Source organism: Kogia breviceps, chromosome 15, assembly GCF_026419965.1.
Source record: "Kogia breviceps isolate mKogBre1 chromosome 15, mKogBre1 haplotype 1, whole genome shotgun sequence".
Taxonomy (NCBI): domain Eukaryota; kingdom Metazoa; phylum Chordata; class Mammalia; order Artiodactyla; family Physeteridae; genus Kogia; species Kogia breviceps.
Genome location: NC_081324.1, coordinates 44,275,928 through 44,298,802, shown reverse-complemented (window position 1 = coordinate 44,298,802; position 22,875 = coordinate 44,275,928). Strand labels below are relative to the sequence as shown.

The 22,875-nt window shown below is 38.4% G+C and overlaps 1 protein-coding gene across 1 annotated transcript in view; it reads left to right on the top strand.

Annotated features, from left to right (window-relative positions):
• Nucleotides 1-22,875, top strand: part of DSG2 (desmoglein 2) — a 48,033-nt gene that overhangs the window by 11,374 nt on the left and 13,784 nt on the right. Inside the window, exons 2-10 of the mRNA XM_059040264.2 lie at nt 4,490-4,525; nt 6,835-6,969; nt 11,279-11,440; nt 11,586-11,730; nt 12,545-12,711; nt 14,800-14,937; nt 15,052-15,237; nt 19,141-19,406; nt 22,483-22,625. Coding sequence (XP_058896247.1) covers nt 4,490-4,525; nt 6,835-6,969; nt 11,279-11,440; nt 11,586-11,730; nt 12,545-12,711; nt 14,800-14,937; nt 15,052-15,237; nt 19,141-19,406; nt 22,483-22,625 — 1,378 coding nt within the window. The remainder of the gene's footprint in view (nt 1-4,489; nt 4,526-6,834; nt 6,970-11,278; nt 11,441-11,585; nt 11,731-12,544; nt 12,712-14,799; nt 14,938-15,051; nt 15,238-19,140; nt 19,407-22,482; nt 22,626-22,875) is intronic.

The window sequence follows — 22,875 nt, the reverse complement described above, 5'->3', positions numbered from 1 at the left end:
TCCGCAACGGGAGCGAGGCCACAGCAGTGAGAGGCCCGCGTACCGCAAAAAAAAAAAAAAAAAAAAAAAAAGTGGTTGAGGAGCCTGGAAACAATTTAATAATGTGTGTGCTACACCTACATACCCAGATCTTGGCTTCTAAATACCATTCAGTATTAGAAATCAGGGCTCCTTGATGAAATGGTTGATTCTAAAGCTAGGACAGGGAAAATACAAGATGAGCCTGGAGCATCTTGTAATACTAGACAGTAAGAAAGAGCTCAAAAAACAAACATGGGGACATGTCAAAAGGGACACAATCTAACCAGAAAGATCTTTCAACGGCCAAAGCTGGAACTATTTAAACAATAAAATAAATTAAATAGTATTGGATTATAACCCACAGAATAAAATCGATATGCATGAGTCCAAGCTGATAAAAATGATTGAATTAATAAACAAATAAATGGGCTTCCCTGGTGGCGCAGTGGTTGAGAGTCCACCTGCCAAAGCAGCGGGCACAGGTTCGAGCCCTGGTCTGGGAAGATCCCACATGCCGCAGAGCAACTAAGCTTGTGCACCACAACTATTGAACCTGTGCTCTAGAGCCCACAAGCCACAACTACTGAGCCCGCGTGCTAACAACTACTGAAGTCCGCGCGCCTAGAGCCTGTGCTCTGCAGCAAGAGAAGTCACCACAATGAGAAGCCCGCGCACCACAACAAAGAGTAGACCCCACTTGGCACGACTAGAGAAAGCCTGCACACAACAACGAAGACCCAACGCAGCCATAAAGTAATTAATTAATTAATCAAAATATTTTTTAATATAAAAACAAAATGTTAGCTTTAGTGGGAAATGAGTAAAGGCACTCTTGGTACCCTCTTTACAATATGTGTGTAAATCTAAAAATATCCCTGAATTAAAAATTTATTTAAAAAGAAATGTGTGCTGAAACAAATATTGTATGTCAAATGTACTTCAATTAAAAAAAAAACATTTAGGGAAATTCTCAAAAATCAAATGCTGCTATATCTAAAGCATTAACAACAGTAAAATGTAAATGGGACAAAACCCCTTCAGAAGCAGTGGGGCAAAGGAAAAAAAAAGTGTGTGCTAAGCAGTTGTTGAAACTGGGTGCTGGCCATGTGGATGCTCATTGTACTGTTTACTCTGCTTTTGTATATACAGTCATCTCTCCATAACTGCAGGGGGTTGATTACAGGAATCCCCGCCCCACAGAAACCAAAATATGAGGATTCTCAAGTCCCTTATATAAAATGGCTAGGCGCGTCTTACTCCGTACCTGTGGGTTCTGCATCCGCGGGTTCTGCGTTTGCAGATATGGAGGGCTGACTATAACTGCAATTTAAAAGTTTTTAAAGGTTAAAAATAAGTAAATTCATGAAATAAAAGATTCCCTGCTTTCAAGATATTAGCAATCAAGAGTGACAAAGTTTCTTGTGTTAACTACTGAGATAATAATGAATAGGTGGACTTCCGTTGTCTGTATCCCTCAACAAACGAATGACATTGCATATCACAGTTCTACAGCTTTACTGCTTAAAGTGTGGTTCAAGAACCTGCAGCCTTGGCATCATCTGAGAGCCAATTAGAAATACAGAGTATAAAGCTGAACTCCAGGCATACTGAATTGAAATCTTCATTTTATCAATAACAAGATCCCCAGTGAACAAAATACACATTAAAACTTAAGAAGCACTGTTTATAGTCACGTAGTTTTCTTAACAAGTCACATCTAAAAAGTACATTCCAATAAAAAATGAAGATACTCTTATAAAGAGTTTATGTTTGACTAGAAGACTAAATTGGCCCCTTTTGCTTACATCCTGGGACACATGATATTTGGTCAGAATGATAACATTTACTTAAAATAACACATATTTGGGCTTCCCTGGTGGCGCAGTGATTGAGAATCCGCCTGCCGATGCAGGAGACACGGGTTCGTGCCCTGGTCCGGGAAGATCCCACATGCCGCGGAGCAACTAAGCCCGTGAGCCATGGCCGCTAGGCCTGTGCGTCCGGAGCCTGTGCTCCGCAATGGGAGAGGCCACAACAGTGAGAGGCCCGCATACCGCAAAAAAAAAAAAAAAAAAAAAAAAAAAAAACACATATTTAATATCACACCTTTGCTAGGCCCAATAAGATTCTAGGGAAGAATAAAAGTGGTAAATATTTTATCCAGCCAACTCCTCAGTGTGACCCGTACAGAGAAAAGAAACCAGTAGTTAAGAGGCTGGGCAAGAAATATATCACTTTTTAAGAATGTCCCCTGATGATGTGACAATGAGGAATCCTGGATCTAGCCCCTAGTCTTGCCCTTCAAAAATACCCACCAGAGAAACATGCAGAGAGGAGTGATCCATTTGGCATTGCTTTCCCTTGTTATTTTATACCATGCCACCTCTGAAAGTACATAAATTTGGGGAGCACGACTTTGGTTGGAGATATCTCTGGCCATTGCTAGCTGGTAAACTAGTAATAGAGAGGATGAGGAAGAAATAATATATCTGACCATAAAATAGAAAATTAGCCATGGTGGTTCATCTGCCCCAAAGAAACTCATATTACAGACTGAACATCCACTGTCCTTAAGTATCTCTTTGCAAGGGTGGAAACAAGAACACTTGCTACAAGGTAGAGGAAAGAAAGGAAGGTGAAAGATCCATGTGTAGAAGAGACCCTGCAAGAAGCCTTCAAAGGGATGTGAGTAAGCAAAAGAGACTGAAAAATTTTAGAGAAAGCCCTGCTTTCCATGATTTACCAACCAAGGCTTCATGGATCCATGTGACCTGAGATGCACATGAAAAAAGGCAGACAAGACTGAGAAAAATCCAAATTTAAGACAGATTACAAAGAATTAATACATAAATAGGTGAGGAAGTAAAGGCAATAAATATAGACAACTATTTCCGGTTGGAATTATAGTAGAAGAAGGATATATGGAGCAGTAGATTAAATGGTAACAGAAATGAGGAAGAGGTTTGTTTGTTTGTGTGTTTTTAAGATGGGGAAGATCTAACTTTGTTTGACCAACCAATGGTAAGGAAATAAACATGTTTGATGAGCCAGCAGCAAATGAAGATAAAAGATTAGTGAAAGGAACAAGTTTCTTGAGAAGATAAATGTGGGAGAATAAGTGGAAAAGTTGAAAATAAAGCACACAGATGATGGTTAACCTTGCGAAGGCATCAGGACACCTCTTCCTTGGAGAAAGAAGGGAAGGAGAGGGTGATGGAAGATACAATCTCAGTCAAATAAAATGTGGGATCATCTAAGAGTGGGTTCAGAAGTGTGGTCAATGTGATTGGGGTATTGCCTGGAAGTTTGGGATAGTATGAGAGGGATGCGATACAAGAAACAAAGATAAGGCCGTTGTATAATTTATGGTCTGAATGAGCACACTTTTGAGAATGAAAGGGGTGCTAACAGATGGGATGCCTGCACAACAGCACTTGCCTGGGCAAACATAAACATACATAGTCACCCTAGAAACAAACATCACTCCTGAGGAGGGAGCATGCATGTGTGACGGGTCCATTCAATCTCTCTGGCCGTCTCTAGCAGTGTCAGTACAGGGTCAAAAAGGCTTACAGAGTTGGGGGAAAAAGTGAGGCAGGAATATTAGAAGATCAAGAGATTGAGGATCCCTGAGTCATTGGCAATATCTTTGGAATGGTTGGCAATGGTGGAAGTGTTCTTAAGCCACTTGCCTCTTGTGGCAGTTGAGCAAATTTATCAATTTCAAATAATTTAAGTATAAATAGCCACATGTGGCTACCCTGTTAGAAGTGCTGGTTCAGATTAAACCAAGAGAAGAGGGAAGCCAAGAGGAGATTAATGGACCATAAACAAAGTGCTGCAAAAGTCAAAAGGCAGGATGGGGGTTTGTTGTGCAGATTCAGAGTAAACATAACTATTTAGTTCTGTATAATGATGTGTAATATAAGTCCAGAGTGCTTGATAAGAACCAAAGAAAAGAGTTGGTAGGCCTGAGGAAGCTGAGGAATGAAGTCTGAATATGGGCAGTCATGTGTGACCCGAATATGGGGCATGATGGGAGTTAGCGAGGGAGGAGGAGGGGGGAGTGCATCTCACACTAAAAGCCTTGAGGAAAGGTACGTGGATCCCTGAGAACATGAGGTGAAAACCACAGGGTAAGGAGGGAAGGACCAGAGAGTGGCTAAGATTTCAAAAGGAGAGTTTGTGTCTTTGTTTTTCAGATGTGAGTTGTGTTCTGAGCTTCCTGGGGGAGGGAGTATGCATATAAAAGAATATGGATTCCTGTCTCTGGCCCTGGTCATGGTGGGAAGCAAAGGGGAAAACTAAAATTTGTTTCCTTTTGACAAAGACGCATAGTAGTGGTTAAACACCCCCCACCTTTTTTTAATGTCTGTTATATCCTAGGTGCTAGGTTATTCATTAACAAAGTATTTAAGCTGACTTGAGTGATAAATTGTATTAAACAACAAATAATTTTATTTTCCAGATCTGCTTTAACTTTGGAGATGGACTCCATTTAGAGGTAAGGAACCGAGGGGATTATTCCTGTCTTTTGGACTCAGGGGCTTAATTTCATGGAAGACAGTTGTGCCTTTCCCAGATTGAAAACACACACTCCTGCTGAAACCGCTAGGTGGCATTTCGGGGGGCTCCAGGGAGCTCCGGTCCTTTATGTCTCAGTGCAGAAAGAATCAGTGAGAGGCAAAGTGATAAATAAGAAGTGATTTATTAGACTAGGACACTTGTGAGACTTACAAGGGAGGAGGCAAGCATTGCACTGCTCCGAGTACTTAGTGGGCTACATTTTTATAATCAAAGGAAGAGGAGGGAGGGGGAGAAGACCACCTTCTTTTTCATTCTTTGAGTCTTCAATCATTAACTCCTCCTACATGCTGGGTGGGGGAGTTTCTGACCCTATATGGTGCATCCAGGACCGTCATGGCACTATGGAAAAATTATTTCAGGTCTCAGTACAACAAGGGTCTTCCACTTTGAAATGTCGCCTTTCCATAAATTACTGTTTTTGTGTGTGCAGAGAGCATGTCCTAGGGGTCATTAACTTGTCAACATCACTGGGCAGGTTGTAGGCCTTATTTTCCACTAGTGTTTGATTGTTTTGGGGCATGTCTCATGCTTCTGTTTTGCGTGGTTTTATTGCTAAGCAAGCCAATCTGGCTTTGACGCTAAGTGACTTGCTCTGCTTTATGAGTCAAGCAAGCTTGTTTCAGGATTTTTCCATTGCTTTCTTGAATGATCATTAACTTACTGGGGTCTCCCAAAGTCCCCTAAAGTTCTCTCTATCTACAATCCCTTAGTGGAATTTCTGAGCTAACTACTTGATTATCCTACTCTATCCTTATCACCTCAGACTTAGCCATTCCCACTCAAACACAGGAACTTCTATCCAGGGATGTCTGTGCAGCATATTTTGACAATCTAAATGCCCATCAATGAGAGAATGGTAAAACAATTTATGGTACATGGAAGAATGTCCATGATGAGGTACTGAATGAAAAATCAAGGGGCAGGACTTCCCTGGTGGCGCAGTGGTTAAGAATCCACCTGCCAATGCAGGGGACACGGGTTTGAGACCTGTTCTGGGGAGATCCCACATGCTGTGGAACAACTAAGCCCGTGTGCCACAACTACTGAAGCCTACACTCCTAGAGCCCGTGCTTCACAACAAGAGAAGCCACCACAATGAGAAGCCTGCGCACTGCAACCAAGAGTAGCCCCCGCTCACCACAACTAGAGAAAGCCCAAGCGCAGCAACGAAGACCCAATGCAGCCAAAAATAAAATTAAATAAATAAATAATGAATCACCCTTTAAAATAAAAATCAAGGGGCACAATGAGATGTACAGTATAATTCCATTTTTATAAAAAAAGAGACCTTTTTACATGTGCAGATGTGTGGTCATAAGAAAAGATCATAAAAGATATTTATCAAGCTGTTAACGGTGAATGCTTCAAAGTATGAGTGAAAAAAGTAAGAGGATGTTTTACATTTTTACATTATAAACTTTAATGTTATTTTAATGTTTTGATACATAATTTAATTTTTTAATTATAGAAGAATTTTTCCACTAAAAACAAAGAAAAAAATCAGTGACCTAGTGATAACCAGTGTAAATATTTTGAAATAAAATACATGTTATATACAGCAACAAAATGAGTAAAACTGTAAACCTAGTGTAAAAATCATTTCTGATCTTAAAATACTCGGTCAGCTGTATTAAAATGTTCCTTGGATAAAACATATTCATCTATTAAAGCACAACTGAAAATTTATAGAATAGTTTTCTACCTAAAGTTTTTGATAAACCAAAGATGGGTGATTTAATCCTTTAACATCATTCTTAAAACAATAAATTCGTTAACTGACACTTGCACTAGTTTTATTTAAATTGATATCTTATCAACACGTTACTGACATTTAGTCTAGTAATTCATTTTTAAATTATAAGGCACCACAAAAAATAAAACTTCATTTTCAGTCAGTAAGAAAAAAATTCTTGACTTGGTATGTTAATTTTAATTTCCCCGTTTGTAAGATCACTCAATTACTCTCACCTTGTTAACTCTTCACTCTGGGAGATCTCTTCTAACTGATAAAAAACTGCTTTACTGGTTTGGAAACAGCTCTTCGGTATATGGCGTTTGCTAGAGTGTATATATTTCCTCTTTGAAAATGAAGCCTGTTAAAAAAATATGAAATTTATACCTTTAAATTTGCACAGCCCCTTTTCAACTTTTAGTAAATTTCAGGATGCCATACTAATGATGTCTTAGGGTACTTAATCATTTGGGGGCATTATTTTGTTGTTTTAGGCCTTACAGTCAAGAAATGAAAATAAGCTGCTTCCTAAACATACTCACTCAGTGAGGCAAAAGCGCGCTTGGATCACTGCCCCTGTGGCTCTTCGGGAAGGAGAGGATCTGTCCAGGAAGAATCCGATTGCCAAGGTACCTTCTGAAGAGGAACAGGAAATGCATGCGTATTGCTAAAGTGTGGTCTGAGGACTTTCATGTTTACTTTAAAATTTTAGGAAAATCATATGATGTACTTACTGAGGTTTTAATATTCGAGATATCACCTGGAAGAGCCTCTTTCTCATTCTGAAAGATGCAGCATTATTGGTGAATATATATATATATATAATGTAGGGCTTTGATTCAACTAAGAGTTGAATCTGGCACTAGTTGAATCTTTGTTTAACAGAGTGTTACAATGCTCAAAAGGAGATAGTATCATGTGTTGGGGGCAGGGCAGTGTTCTTTTTCCTACCACCCTCCTAGTTTCTCTGGCTGAAGCCCTGGAAGTTGGACTGACAAAAAAACAGATTAACAAGAGAAAAACAAACAAGCTTAGTAACATGTCTATCATGCATGTAGCACATGGGAGTACCCAGAGGTGAGTAACTCAAAGGTTTGGTTAGGATTTGGGTTTATAGAGCTACTTAGCAAAAGAACAATAAATTTTTAGAGAAGTGACAAGACGAAAAGGACCTTGAATCTCCAGGAGCAGCAAACTGGGGGAAGGCAAATATATGGGCAACTAATAATAGAAAAAGCTAGTCAGTCAGGTTTGTTTTGTGGATTCCTCTGGTCCTGTCTCCAGGCTGATAAGGATCTAACTCCTGTGGTTAACTTTTGTCCTTCCTCATAGAGAGGGGTGGAAAGGCACCTTTACGAATTTATGTCCTGCTCTTAAGCAAATAGGGGGAGGGCAGAGAGCTTTCTTGTATCTGCTTCTCAGTTGCTTTCGGCTTGAAATAATTCTTATACCAGAGTTTCATATTCTGCCACCCTACACATGAAAGTAGTTTTCAAAATGAAAAGAACTGATATCTAATAGGTGGTAGGGTGACCACACATCCTGCCTGAAACAGTCTGAGTTTGTAGCCATTGTCCTAGCCTAATCATTAATAACTCCCCTTTCACTCTCAAAATGCCCATTTTTTTGGATAAATTTATATGGTAATTCTATTAATATGTATCTCAGACTTAGCATGTGCAAAGTCTGAACCCTTGATTTTTCCCAAAAGCTGTTCCCCATAAGTTCTACCCATTTCAGTAAACGGTGCTATAATTCTATCCAATATTTCAAAAATGTAACAAATACTGTCAGTTCTATGCCAAAAATGTGTTCCAGATCTGTCCACTTCTCCCCATTGCCACCGTCCTTGTCCAAGTCATTGTCAGCTCTGACCTGTGTTACCAAAAGCATCCCGACTTCATCTCCCTGCTTTAACTCTTGCCTCCACCTCCCCCCACCACAGTCCATTCTCCAGAAAGGGGCCAGAGTGATCTTTTGGGAGTTTTTTGTTTGGGTTTGGTTTTCTTATAAATTTATTTATTTTTGTCTGCGTTGGGTCTTCGTTGCTGCATGCGGACTTTCTCTAGTTGTGGCCAGCGGGGGCTACTCTTCATTGCGGTACGCGGGCTTCTCATTGCGGTGGCTTCCCTTGTTATGGAGCACGGGCTCTAGGCACGCGGGTTTCAGTAGTTGTGGCACACGGGCTCTAGAGTGCAGGCTCAGTAGCTGTGGCTCGCAGGCTCAGTAGTTGTGGCGCACAGGCTCAGTAGCTGCGGCTCACAAGGTCTAGAGCGCAGGCTCAGTAGTTGTGGCGCATGGGCTTAGTTGCTCCATGGCATGTGGGATCTTCCCGGACCAGGGCTCGAACCCGGGTCCCCTGCATTGGTAGGTTGATTCCTAACCATTGTGCCACCAGGGAGGCCCCAGAGTGATCTTTTGAAAAGACAAATCAAAGCATCCCCTTAGTGAGACCCTTTCAACAGCTGCCCACTGCAGTGGAAGGAGTAAACTCCTCACCTCGGCCTACAAGAGCTCTTGGTATTCATTGGCCTTGACCTCCTCTCTGACCTTAGCTCCTATCAGCCCCCAGCCCCCACTCTGCCACCTCCCTAAGCTGACACAAGCCATTCCAGCCTCCCACCCTTAGCACTTGCTGTTGCCTCTACCTAGAACCCCCTCCCCACAGATATTTGCAGTATCTCACAGCATCAAGCCTCTAGCCAAGAGTTAGCTCCCGAAAGAATTCCCTTCCCGGCCTCACCCCATCTCAGTCCCGTCTCTCGTTCTGCTCAGTTTATAGCTTATTCGCCTCCAGGACATTATGTCATAAATTGCTTGCTTGTTGTCTGGTTCCCTCAGTAGAGTGTAAGCTCCCCCAGGGCAGGGGCTTAGACCTTAGGGCTCACAGCTCATGCCCTGTGCCCTGAGCAGTGCCAACATCCAGTAGGTGTTCAGTAAACATTTGTGTGAATGAATAATTGTTCATAATGCAAGTTGTCCTTCATCTTTCCCATCTTATAAACATACATGATGAGCTCCTTAAAAGAAGGAGCGGCTACAGAACAGAAGACAACACTTTCCTTTTTCCAGCAGCATGTTGTTTTCTTTTTTTTTTTTTTTTTTTTTTTTTTTTTTTTTTTTTTTTTTTGCGGTATGCGGGCCTCTCACTGTTGTGGCCTCTCCCATTGCAGAGCACAGGCTCCGGACGCGCAGGCTCAGCAGCCATGGCTCACGGGCTTAGTTGCTCCGCGGCATGTGGGATCTTCCCGGACCAGGGCACGAACCCGTGTCTCCTGCATCGGCAGGCGGATTCTCAACCACTGCGCCACCAGGGAAGCCCCAGCATGTTGTTTTCATAGAAGCCTTCTAAAATCTAAATGTCTAATTACGGTTTTAAATAATAGTATGTATATAAGGAGTTAAGCTTTTCGGTTTGCTTTGGTTTGGTTTGATGAGATATCTGAGTCATTCACACATTCTTTCACACATTCTTTCCCTAAAATGCATTGATTCTTTGGGGTTCAATAAGTGTTAGTTATTCTTCTTACTAATTTTAATTATAAAAGTTGTTCATCCTAGCATGGTAAATATTTCACAATACATATGTGTATCAAACGATCACATTGTACACTTTAAACCTACACAATGTTATGTCAATTATATTTCAATAAAGCTGGAAAAAAGTGAAAAAGAAAAGTTGTTCAGAGTAAAATGTAAAAAGCAAAAGATCTTATATTTCCCCAACTTTCCAAATTCTCTGTCTAGGAGTAATACTGTCAACAGTTTAGTATCTTCCAGATCTTGTGAAATACATAAGTATGTATATACTTACATACTCTTACATGAATACATATATATACAAACCAACTGTTATGTCCACACACAGTTTGGTTTTATTTTAAATGTAAGTGAAATTATATAATACATATAATTAGCACATAGAGATCTAGAATATCCTCTATAAATACTGAAGTATATATGTATATGCACATACACATGTGTTGTGTGTGTGTATGCATGTACTTGGCAAAAAAAGAGAGACAGACAAACAGAAACACAGAGAACAAGAAAGACAAACAGAGAGAGAAGCTCAGTGAAAAGTGATCATGGGCTGCCCCAGGATCACCGTTCCACTCTTGGAGCAGAGCAGCTGTAGCAGGAGATTGGAGTCCCATTGATCATTCTCAACAGCAACCCCCAGCCCCAGTGCATGTTGAGAATCCTCTGGGAAGAATGTGTAGCTAATTCTGAGATTTCAGGACAAAGAATTGGCCAGGCAGGTGGGTGGTGATGGCTTCAGTGATGTCTGAAGAAAAGAAATTGAGGATCCAGTAGGAGGCCACAGAGACACACTTACTAATGAAGAATGAGAGATACAGAAATGGCAAACAAACAAACGAATTAGAGATACAAATAAAGCTGTTTATAGAGGATGAAAGTGTTAACTACAGAAGACCCAGCAGGTTAGAAACCCTGATTTGCTGAAGCATTCCAAGCAGGCAAACACTTGACTATTTTAACCCTTCTATGGAAGGATGCCTTATTCATACTGTCCTGATAGTCGAATGGAGTTATAAAGGTGATTTTGACTCTGCAATTTTTACCTTATGTGCTAAATTTAAAATCCACCCCCACCAAGATGTACCCCCCTAATGATAGCTTAATTTCATAACAACCCTGAGAGGTAGGCAGTAGTGTCTCTTCAGGTTACAGATAAGAACACTGAGACACAGGAGGGTAGGTAACTGCCTCAGCATCACTACCTGGTGAGTGGCTGAGACAGAACCAGAACCAGGTCCTCTGACACCAGCACCTCTGCTCTGGAGCACCTGTGCACCGCCCACCCTCCACCCATCAACATCTGACGGCCTCAGAGTGGAATTTTCCATTAAAAACAATTACCTATAAGTTACAGAGAGTTTAACTTGAGGCATTCCTTTCTTATTTTTATGTTAGATACATTCTGGTCTTGCAGAAGAAAGAAAGCTAAAAATTACATACAAATACACTGGAAAAGGGATCACAGAGCCACCTTTTGGTGTGTTTGTCTTTAATAAAGACACCGGAGAATTGAACGTTACCACCATTCTAGATCGAGAAGAAACACCATTTTTTCTGGTAAGAAGAACAATTTTACATTTATTAGTTTGTAGTTCTTCTTGGGTAATAATTATGATATGTTTTATTATTGTTTTGAAACTATGGTACTTGAATGACCTCAGTTTAAATCTAATCCCTTCTATTATTTATGTCGTGATTTCAGCTAATTGGTTATGCTTTGGATGAGAAAGGAAACAACTTAGAGAAACCAATAGAACTCCGAATTAAAGTTCTTGACATCAATGACAATGAGCCAGTGTTCACACAGGACATCTTTGTTGGGTCTGTTGAAGAGCTGAGTGCAGCAAGTAAGAGGTTATTTTTTTTTTTATGAATGAATATCCAAGGCCAATTTATCCCCGTTGTGTAACTGAACACTGAAACCTCTGTCTTAGTGGAGGCTGAGTATTACCCACAGGACAAATAATAATAAACGTATTGCTCTAGGTTTGGAACTGCTTTTTTGTTATAAATTTTTTACCCTCAAACAGATGTGGTAAATTGATGTGATAGGTTAGGTCTCTATACCAACTATTCAATTTTAGTCTGTATCAGGAAAGCAGCCATAGATAACATGTAAACAAATAGGCATGGTTGTGTTCCAATAAAATTTTATTCACAAAAGCTGGTGGCTGGCTGGCTTTGGCTCACTGGCAGTAGTTTGCTGACCTTTGACATATTGTTTCAACTGTGAGACTTCAATGCAAATGTTAAATGCAGGAGAGATTTCTCTTTGATCAGAATGTAAAGAATAGCTATGCTTCTCCTGAATTGCTTATATTTTCATAAGCATGTATTTGTATCTGTTCATTCTTCTTTCTTTGTATGGGTTATTAGGTCTATTATAAACAAATTTGTGACCCTTCTATAGCAAGTGTTCAGGACTTCATCCTAAGAATTGTATTTACTAACCTCAGCCTCACCCTCACCTTATTTTTCCTATTCCTACCTCCATTCACACTTATTTCCTCAAACAATTAAATGTTTTGATCTTGGTAAACTGATTTTGATAAATACCTGGAATCCTTTTTGGAACAAGTTGATATTATAAATAAAATAATAACATACATTAGTATGCTAAAAGTTGAGTTTCATCTTGGACACCTTTGTTTCTGATGCCAGATACACTTGTGATGAAAATCACCGCAACAGATGCAGATGAGCCCAACACTCTGAATTCTAAAATTTCCTATAGAATCGTACCTCAGGAGCCTGCTAATTCTCCATTGTTTTACCTAAATAAAGATACAGGAGAGATTTATACAACCAGTATTACCTTGGACAGAGAGGTAAATTAATATTTTATGTTATTCCTCTTTTCAGCTCTCCTCTGTCTTTCCAGTTATTCTCTCTCTAATTCTTTGCTAATTTTCTGACTTTGGTCTATGGTACTTACTCATAGGATAACTCGGAATGATCCTTCTCTAGGGATGTGCTGTCTAATGTGGTAGCCATCAGGCATATGTGGCCATTGACCACTCGAAATGTGACTAGTCCAAATTGAGATGTGCTGTAAGTGAAAAATATACACCAGATTGGGAAGACTTAGTATGAAAAAAAGAATGTGTAAAATATCACCTTAATAATATTTTTGTTGATCACATGTTGAATTGATTATATTTTGGATACCATGGGTTAAATGAAATATATTTGTTTAAAATTAGTATTACCTGTTTCTTTTTACTTTTTTTAATGTTTATTTATTTATGTCTTTGGCCACGCTACTCGGCTTGCGGAATCTTAGTTCCCTGACCAGGAATTGAACACAGGCCCCGGCAGTGAAGCACCAAGTCCTAACCACTGCACTGCCAGGGAATTCCCTCTTCTTACTTTTTAAAATGTGGCTGCTAAAAAATATAAAATTACGTAAGCACTGTCCTAGGGCCTCTCCAGTCAGGATCTGTTTGCTAGATAGTTCCAAAGTAATGTTCCTTAATTTGTGTCTCTATAATGAAACGTCAGGAATCTTTCATATTTACTAATAATCTTTCATATACTAATACATATACAGAGGGAGGAAAAATGTTTGAAATAGGAGGCCTATTTAGGGTAATAGAAGTATTTGTAAAAGAAAGAGTAAATCCCAAATTGGAGGAAAATTTGAGTCAGTTTCCTAAAAAGGGTGCTTTCTCTAACATTTCATTTTTTGTTTCTAAGTCAAAGGGAACATTTTAGTTGAAAAAGGGAGAGAGAAGTTTTTTTAAATGCTACATACATAAAGGTGTTAACAGCATGCATAGTAAAATGTTGATGATCCAAAGAATATTGTATTATCATCAAATATAAATCATCATCCAGGCACAGTCAGCGTGTTTTGTGTTACTTGGAAAAAGGATTTGACTCTGGCCAGAGACGGAGAGGATGGTGCTCAACATTCCTATCAAGGTCTTTGTAAAATTAAAGCATATTATTACTCCTAAAATTCTACTCTACCTTTTTGCATAAAATGAGAATGGAAAAGTACTATTTTGAATTAGTAGTGTGATTTTTTTAATGAGCTTCTGTCTCTGGAAAGTTTAACCAGAAAATACTTGCTGTCACTTATTGGGCACTCACCACATGCCTGGTGCTATTACAAGCCTTTTACGTGGATTAACTCAAATTAACTTCACCTGTAAACCCTGTGAAGCAGATACAATTACCCCCATTTTACCTAGAAGGAAACCAAGGATCAAAGGGATGAGTGTCCAACACAGCTAGTAAGTCAGAATTGGAACCCAGCCAGCTGGTTCCAAAGCCTCTGCTGTCCTGCCTCTCACTGAGCACAGGGTCCCCAGGCATTGGCACTGGCTGCCGGCTCCTTAAACAACACCCACACTGAATGGAGCCATCAGAAGGGGACCACGTGGAAGAGAGGCTTCCCTTTGGAGTAATATCTGAGACGTTATTCTCTAGGACACGTTCTCCAAGAATCTAATCTCCTGGGATGTATGGACAAAGCTCACCAAGTTTTGCCTTCACTGGTCAAGTGTTCTTGGGGGATTAAGTTTTCCTGGCTTAACTTTTAGCTGAAAATGATGTGTGGGATAGAAAAAACCAAGTCTTAGAGTCCCATCTCTTCCAGTATAGCGCAAACTACATTTTGAATGCACTCTTTTGTGCTCAGACTATTTTAAGGAGAGACTCATCTCCTGATAAATATCACCAATGACATAATTAAGAATTCAATATCAGCAACTGCATTAGGCTTTTCTGCCCTTTTAGAAAAGCTCTGATGGCAAATAAACAGCATCTTCACAGGATTAACAGCAGATCATGAAACTTATTTATGAATAAAATATACTGTGGTTCATTCCCTTGATGATAAAGTGAACTAAAACCAGAAAGATAGAGCCATTCATTTTCACCCCAGCTGGATATTTTTTATTTCCCTGTAGGAACACAGCAGCTATACTTTGATGGTAGAAGCAAGAGATGGCAATGGACAAGTAACAGATAAGCCAGTAAAACAAGCTCAAGTTCAGATTCGTATTTTGGACGTCAATGACAATATACCTGTAGTCGAAAATAAAGTGGTAACTATTATTTTTATAACAAACATGCCTATGTATATTTTAGTCATAAACTAAAAATATATCACCTAGTTTTGTGTTACCTCAGAATAAAAATTGCCTGTTCATGTTTTGCAGTATGAAGGAACAGTTGAAGAAAATAAAGCCAATGTAGAAGTTTTACGCATAAAAGTGTTCGATGCAGATGAAGTAGGCTCCGATAATTGGTTAGCCAATTTCACTTTTGCATCAGGAAATGAAGGGGGTTATTTCCACATAGAAACTGATACTCAAACTAATGAAGGAATCGTGACCCTTATTAAGGTAAGTACTTAATGTTCAAAACTGGAATGAGAGAAGTTGGTCCAGAGGAGGAAACTGATATATTTTGAGCTCCACATATTTACAAGTACTTTTCATAATCAGTTAACTGGCACCACAGTTGTAGAGATAGGAGCCATCCCTACTTGCCCAATTTCTGTGGTTAGTAAGTGGTTACACTTTTTGTGTTTCTAATGTCAGTAGTAGGAGGGTCACATTTTGAAACACAGTGTTATGTGTGCTTAATTGAATCAATGAACAAAAATTTAATAGTGTTATTAAGCATATGGGTCTTAAAAATTAAAACCCTTGGGGCTTCCCTGGTGGCGTAGTGGTTGAGAGTCCGCCTGCCGATGCAGGGGACGCGGGTTCGTGCCCCGGTCCGGGAAGATCCCACATGCCGCGGAGCGGCTGGGCCCGTGAGCCATGGCCGCTGAGCCTGCGCGTCCGGAGCCTGTGCTCCGCAACGGGAGAGGCCACAACAGTGAGGCCCGCATACCACTAAAAAAAAAAAAAAAAAAAAAATTAAAACCCTTACTCCCACAGAATTTCTTAAACAAAACTTAGAGGATGGATCTTTATCTAACAGAAGAAGTAAAGAAGAATATCAGTGTATGTTTAAATGGTTTATGGTAGAATTACCTTATCAGATTTTAAAATAAAAAGCAAAGCTACAGCTTTCAAAATACTGTTCCATTAAGTCACAGACAAAAATTGATTCCAGAGGTTTCCACATTTTTACAAAAACTTAATATATGGCATAGTAGATACACCCTAATAGCAGGAAGAGGAATGATGATAATGTATAACTGAATAGAGAAAAATGAACGAGGTTTCATTGTAATAATTATTGATACCATTTATCAACAGGCTACTGTATGCATTTAGATTACTTTTTGTAAAGCAAAGGAAAATAGAAAAAGATTAGCTCATGTTTGAAGGGAAGACACATTTTAAGATTACTGAATACATGGATAATGGCATCAGAGACGAAATAGATATACCTGCTTATACAGAGCTAAGCATACTTTTTAGTCATAGATTATAGGTGCAACCATGCTAGATGCCTGAGATTAAAAGCCAGTAATACACATAAGGAGAAACAATCACTTAGTGATGAATAATAGAAATATCCTCAATGCACCATGGTAGCACAAAAAGGAGTTATCAAAGGGGGCATGAAAAAAATAGTAAATTTAGTATTAAACTGACAGCAACAGATTAAGAAAATTACAAATTTACTTTTTCAGTTGTATAAAGAATCACTTCCAAATTATAAAGGCGGTAATCAGATTTCATTCAAATGAATGGACAAGGAAGTTAGATAAAGAAAATATACAAAAAGCAAATGTGTGCATAAAGGATACTCAACATCATTAGTCATCAGGGAAGATACAAATTAAGACTATGTGAGCTACCACTGCACACCTGCTAGAATGAGCTACAATCAAAGAAAGACTGACAACACCAAGTATCAGCAAGAATATAGAATTGGAACTCCTATATATTGCCAGTGGAAACATTAAATGGTAGAGCCAGTTTGGCAGTTTTATAAAAAGTTAAACATAGAGTAGTTATCCAGTGACCTAACAATTTAGTCCTAGCTATCCACCCAAGAAAAATAAAAACATACATCTACAAAAAAAAAAAAAAACACTTGCACGCAAGTGTTCATAGTGGCTTGTATTCATAATAATGAAAAGCTGGTAACAGTCCAAGTGTCCACCAACTGGTGAGCAGATAAAATGTGGTCTATTGATACAATGGAATACTCTTGAGCAATAAAAAGAAATGAAGTATTGATACATGCTACAATGTGGATGAACCTCAAAAACATTATATTTTATACAGACACAAAATACTATGTACTGTATGATTCTATTTGTGTGAAATTTCTAGAAAAGGCGAAAAGCGCTTATATAGAAAACAGATCAGTGGTTGCTTGGGGTGGGTTGTGATTTGGCTACAAATAGGCAAAAAGGAGCTTTTGGGGAGTGATGGAAGTGTTCTAAAACCAACAGTCTTGATATTTGCAAAACCATATAGGCTTATGAAACATCCTCATGTTTTACACTTAAAATGGGTAAATTTCACTGTAGGTAAATCATACCTCAATAAAGCAGTCTAAAAAAGATACAGGAGAAGAATAGATACTTTAAACTGTAGAAACAGATAGTAAATCATCACATGAGAAAAAGCCTCAGCTGTGTTAACAAATAAGTTTAGTATCTTTAATGCTATTGAAGATAGCAAAAATGGGAGTGATAAAATATGCTAACAGTTGCAAAAAGAGAGGTATATGCCCTCATACATTGCTCTTGATGCTGAAAAATTTTCCATTCTCTTTGGAACATGATGGCTATTTATAACAAACACCATGAAACAGTTTTTATGTAGCCAGTACCTAGCTCATTTTTTTTTTATCATTGTCTTGTTCTTCCATGGTCTTTGAATACTAATGACATATGGCTGAAAGATTTTATTTCTCATCCAGCATACATCATACCATCAAAATAAGTGTGTGGGGCTTCCCTGGTGGCGCAGTGGTTGAGAGTCCGCCTGCCGATGCAGGGGACGCGGGTTCGTGCCCCGGTCCGGGAATATCCCACGTGCCGCGGAGCGGCTGGGCCCGTGGGCCATGGCCGCTGAGCCTGTGCGTCCGGAGCCTGTGCTCCGCAGCGGGGGAGGCCACAACAGTGAGAGGCCCGCGTACCACCAAAAAAAAAAAAAAATAAGTGTGTGAAGTTCAAGAGCAACTTAAAAAGACAATAAGTTTCACAAGGAGTCTACAGTCACAGAGTGTATTTTTCTGTTGTTAATTTGTGTTGTGTTATTGTCCCAATGCCACAGTGACTCATATAATAAAGGGGGCAGAAGTTATATATCCAGAAGTCTATAGAGAGGAAAACGGATTTCATAATAAATCATCCAAAAGCAAAAGTGAACATTGCAGTAATTCATACAAACACATGTAATATATTTAATGATATACTGAAGAAAGAGCAAAAATGGTCTGTCAGTACATCTAAATGGTCAGGACCACTAGAAATAAAAAGCAACAGGACCTACATAAACTTTGACTGGGTACTTCTTCCCTCTGTAGCTCAACAGGGGAAAATTAGTTTGTATAAAAACCTTCAGAGCAGTATTGACTGCAAATAGTTGAAATGCCTAATAACAGAATGGCTAAGTAAATTAAGTGTATCTAAATAGTAGAATACTGTAGAAATGTTTTTAAAAAGAAAATGGACAAATTGGAACATAAAATATGCATAGAGTGATAAACTGATTATATCAAATGTACTTGATAAATACCACAATTCACAAAGATCAAAGTGTTTAGGGGAGGATTAATCTTTTATGGCATTAATAGCAAACCAGATATTAATAGACATTATGCTAAAAAGAAGGGGGTTAGATTCTCTGTTTAAACAAATTTGAAAATCCTTGGGCTTAACAAAGCTAAATAGTTGTTTTTTTCTACAGGAGGTCTCGGTTTTATGATATGCCATGGGATAGAGCTGGCAGTGCTGCTGCTACTTATGTAGCCCTTTTCACCAGAACAAACCCCTGGAACACATTTTAAGGAATATTAAATACTGGATGTCCATTAACTTTTTTTTATTAAGAAAAAAAATCACTTCAGATTGCTAAAAATAAAAATGTATACATTTTAAATGATTTTGACCTTAAATAAATTGGGGATGCTTCCTAAACATCCTTAACATTTACGAACATCAAAATTGACAGACTTTTTAATGGCATGGTATCAATATAAGAGTTGGACTACTCAGTACTGCTGTGTTTTTCATGTTTTAAATTATTATAATCTGACAGTAAAACCACACATGTGTATTCTAGTTGTTTTCCCTTTTAAAAGCATTCCCTTTGATTTTGCCTTTCTAGGAAGTAGATTATGAAGAAATGAAGAATCTTGACTTCAGCGTTATTGTCAGTAATAAAGCAGCTTTTCACAAATCAGTTAAGAATAAATATAAGCCTACATCCATTCCGATCAAAGTCAAAGTGAAAAATGTGAAAGAAGGCATTTATTTTAAAAGCAGCATAATCCAATTTCACACTAGCGAGAGCATGGAAAGATCAAGCCAAAGCCAAATAATGGGAAAATTTCAAGCTTTTGATGGTGACACTGGACAAGTAGCCCGTGTAAAGTAAGAGATAGTTATGAATATTGTTTCATCATTTTAAATGACTTTGAATGCCTGTTTTCAAATATCGTAATGAAATTTTAACACTTTTCACTCCTTCGAACCCCGCCATTATAATCACCCAAAGGTCTATAGATTAAATTTCCTGGAGTTGTACATGTCACTGAGAGGCAAAAAGGAGTTTTCCCAGGATCCCCTTTCCTCCACCACTCTAGTATGAGGCAGAGGCTGGGTTGCTCACCTCAAAACAATTCTGGGTAGAGGAGGCCAAAAAGCAACAAAGAGAAAGTTCAGAAAGACACTTTCTAAAATCTGTCTTAAAAGAGTATTAGAGATAAGAAAATAGAAAATAAAATTTACTGCAAATTCCACTTTATACAAGTTTGGTTAAGAGAAATAAAAAATAGCTGCATAATGTATTTTAATAATGGGGAATCCAGTTTCATTTGCTCATAAGCCTTGGAAATTGATCTTCATTTAAACCAGGCTATTTGGGCTAAGGATTGATGAAAACTTTTGTAATGCTTCTCTTGGTCATGGTGACCTTTACTCAGAATATACTTATTAAAAACCTACTAAATGCCGCCCCTGTGCTGGAAGCTGCTGGATTGTGTCCACTCTGTAGCGACACCTAGGTTTGCAAGATCCATTCACATTTTCAAAGTGAATATACGTCTTAGATCTCAGAGCCATGCCATCAAAAGATGACTCTCTACAGAGTTATTATTTATGAAGTTCTACCTAGCTGTAGTCATTTGGTTGAATTTAAGAATCCTCATCTGCCACCCGAGACACAACAGCTTCTATGTTTTCCTGCTGTCGGTGCCAGAGTTGTCGGTTGCTTCACTCTCCTTAGGCCTATGTCCCTGGGTGCCAGCACTCATGAAACATTGTATTTAGATGCGTGGCCAACCATAGCACAAATGGGAATATGGAGGAAGCTCTTCAACAATCTGTTTCCTTTTAGTGAATCTCCTTTTCATGGAATTCATCAGCCAGTAGTAGCAAGTGACCTTTTTCCAAAATAATGTTAACAAACAGCTTCCATTGTGTTTTCTGCAGTGTCTTGGTGACCCCTTTTTGCCCACCTTAACTTCAGGAACCAGTCCAGCTTCTCTCGAGTTTTATAGTCTAGTTTTTATTTCCATGGCTCTAAACTTAAGAAGGCAGTCCCCACCTAAATTCCCAGAATTGAGAATGAGTGTTCCTTATGATTCCTCACACTGTCCCCTGAGAGGCTTAGATGTTCTAATTAATTATCCTCCAACAATATTGTGAAACTTCTATTGAAACTTCTATTTCCATCTAACTATTTAATTTTGGTTGCTGTTTTTAGTAAGAGTTATGACTGTATCAAAAGATCATATGTTCTTCCTTGAAAAATAATGAATCATGTTTCTTTACTCCTCAAAAGTATTTTATTTTGGGGCTTCCCTGGTGGCGCACTGGTTGAGAATCTTCCTGCTAATGCAGGGGACATGGGTTCGAGCCCTGGTCTGGGAGGATCCCACATGCCGCGGAGCAACTAGGCCCGTGAGCCACAACTACTGAGCCTGCGCGTCTGGAGCCTGTGCTCCGCAACAAGAGAGGCCGCAATAGTGAGAGGCCTGCGTACTGCGATGAAGAGTGGCCCCCGCTTGCCACAACTAGGGAAAGCCCTCGCACAGAAACGAAGACCCAACACAGCCATAAATTAACTAATTTTTTTCAAAAAAGTATTTTATTTTTAGCATACACTTACAGAACTTTAGAATAAGAATGATCTTAAAGATTAATTCAAACCTACTATTTTACAGATAAGGAATGAGAGGCACAGCTAAGTGAAATAATTTTCCAGTATTCACCTAATTTAGAAATGTTGATCAGGACAGCAGAATAATCACTCTCTTAACTTTGTCATAATTTATTCTTTTACTGATTATTCATATGCATCAGTTGTTATGGATATTTGACATGACATGTGAGCTGCTATCCTACTTTGAATGGTGTCTAGTTTTCACAATAGAAAACAGAAAATCCCTTAAATGAGACCACACAAAACATTCCATTGTGAAATGTGATTCTTATTACCTTAACTTTGTCTTTGTTATAAGCATTATGTGGGAAAACATTGACAGCAGCTAAGATCAAGCTTTAAAATTCCAGCCATGAGATTCAGAAATATTTGTGAAAATCCAAATGTATCATCATTTACCGGTATAAATATTAAAAGACAGGAAAATTTAGTTCGAGTGTATAATTGAAATTTTTTTAAATAGTCACTATAAACAAATATTGCCATGCATTAGCCACTCATTTTTGTATGCCTAAACAGCCACTTAATAGAGAATAAATCATTAATATGATTGGTTGAATCAAATTCTCATATGTTTGGTTTATATTTATATTTGGATACACTTTAAACTCGATGGTATTAAATAAATTACATATATTTCTGAAAATGTACTATGAATGTTCTCCTTGCCTTCCCAAAGCTATCTCTTTTTGCACTAATTCTCCTTTGCTTTGAAGGAATAAACCCAGAAATCACATTATCAGCATTGTTTTCACTTTTAACCATTTCTAACTGAAAGAAGCTTATTGCTCTGAACAATCAACAATATCCCCAAATTTAACGTACTTCCATTTAAGGCAGTCATTGGTTTTTTTAATTGATATTTTAAAATATTGATAATATGCCAATAAATAATAGAATGTAGAACTGCTTTTCTCCAGGAGTTCTTGTTGGGTGACTAAGTTATCCTCCAAGGTTAACTCCAAATTTAAGAAAAACTAGATTGAAAGCTGTAAGACAGACTGAAGAGCAACTCGTAAACCTCCCGGTGAGTAGGCAAGGGCCATCGCCCTTGCACATATGTCTTGGGTATGTTACAGAAATAAGGAAGGGTCCAAAGTAGGTGTGATACACAGTAAACAGAGGGGCTTTTAGGATAGTTTCAAGAAATTTAAAAACATTAATGCCTGTAATAAGAACATATATAATAAAGCAGAAATTAAGCTTAAAAGAGTTATAGATATTAGTTGTAGATAGTCTCAATTTATCCAGAACTCAAAATTAATTTTGTCTGCTTTCTAACAGATATGCCAAATTTGAAGATATAGACAATTGGATCTCTGTGAATTCTTCCACCTCTGAAATTAGACTTGTAAAAATTCCTGATTATGAATCCACATATGTCCAAAATGGTACATACACTGTAAAGATTTTGGCTATGACAGAAGGTAAGTTATTAAATAGACATTTTTTCTTGGTTATATGCATTTAGATTTTATTTTCCAGCATCAGAGACCTTTGTTTTGATCTTGTAGGAAGGCCAAATGGGTAAACCTTAATATTTCTACTTATTTAGTGTATTAAAAGATATTACTTGATCTGAATATGAAAACATCTAAGATAGAAAGCATCCTATTTTGGTTACTACCTTCTCCTTACCAAATTGGCAAGAGAATTCTAACTATGTCCATATGAGCA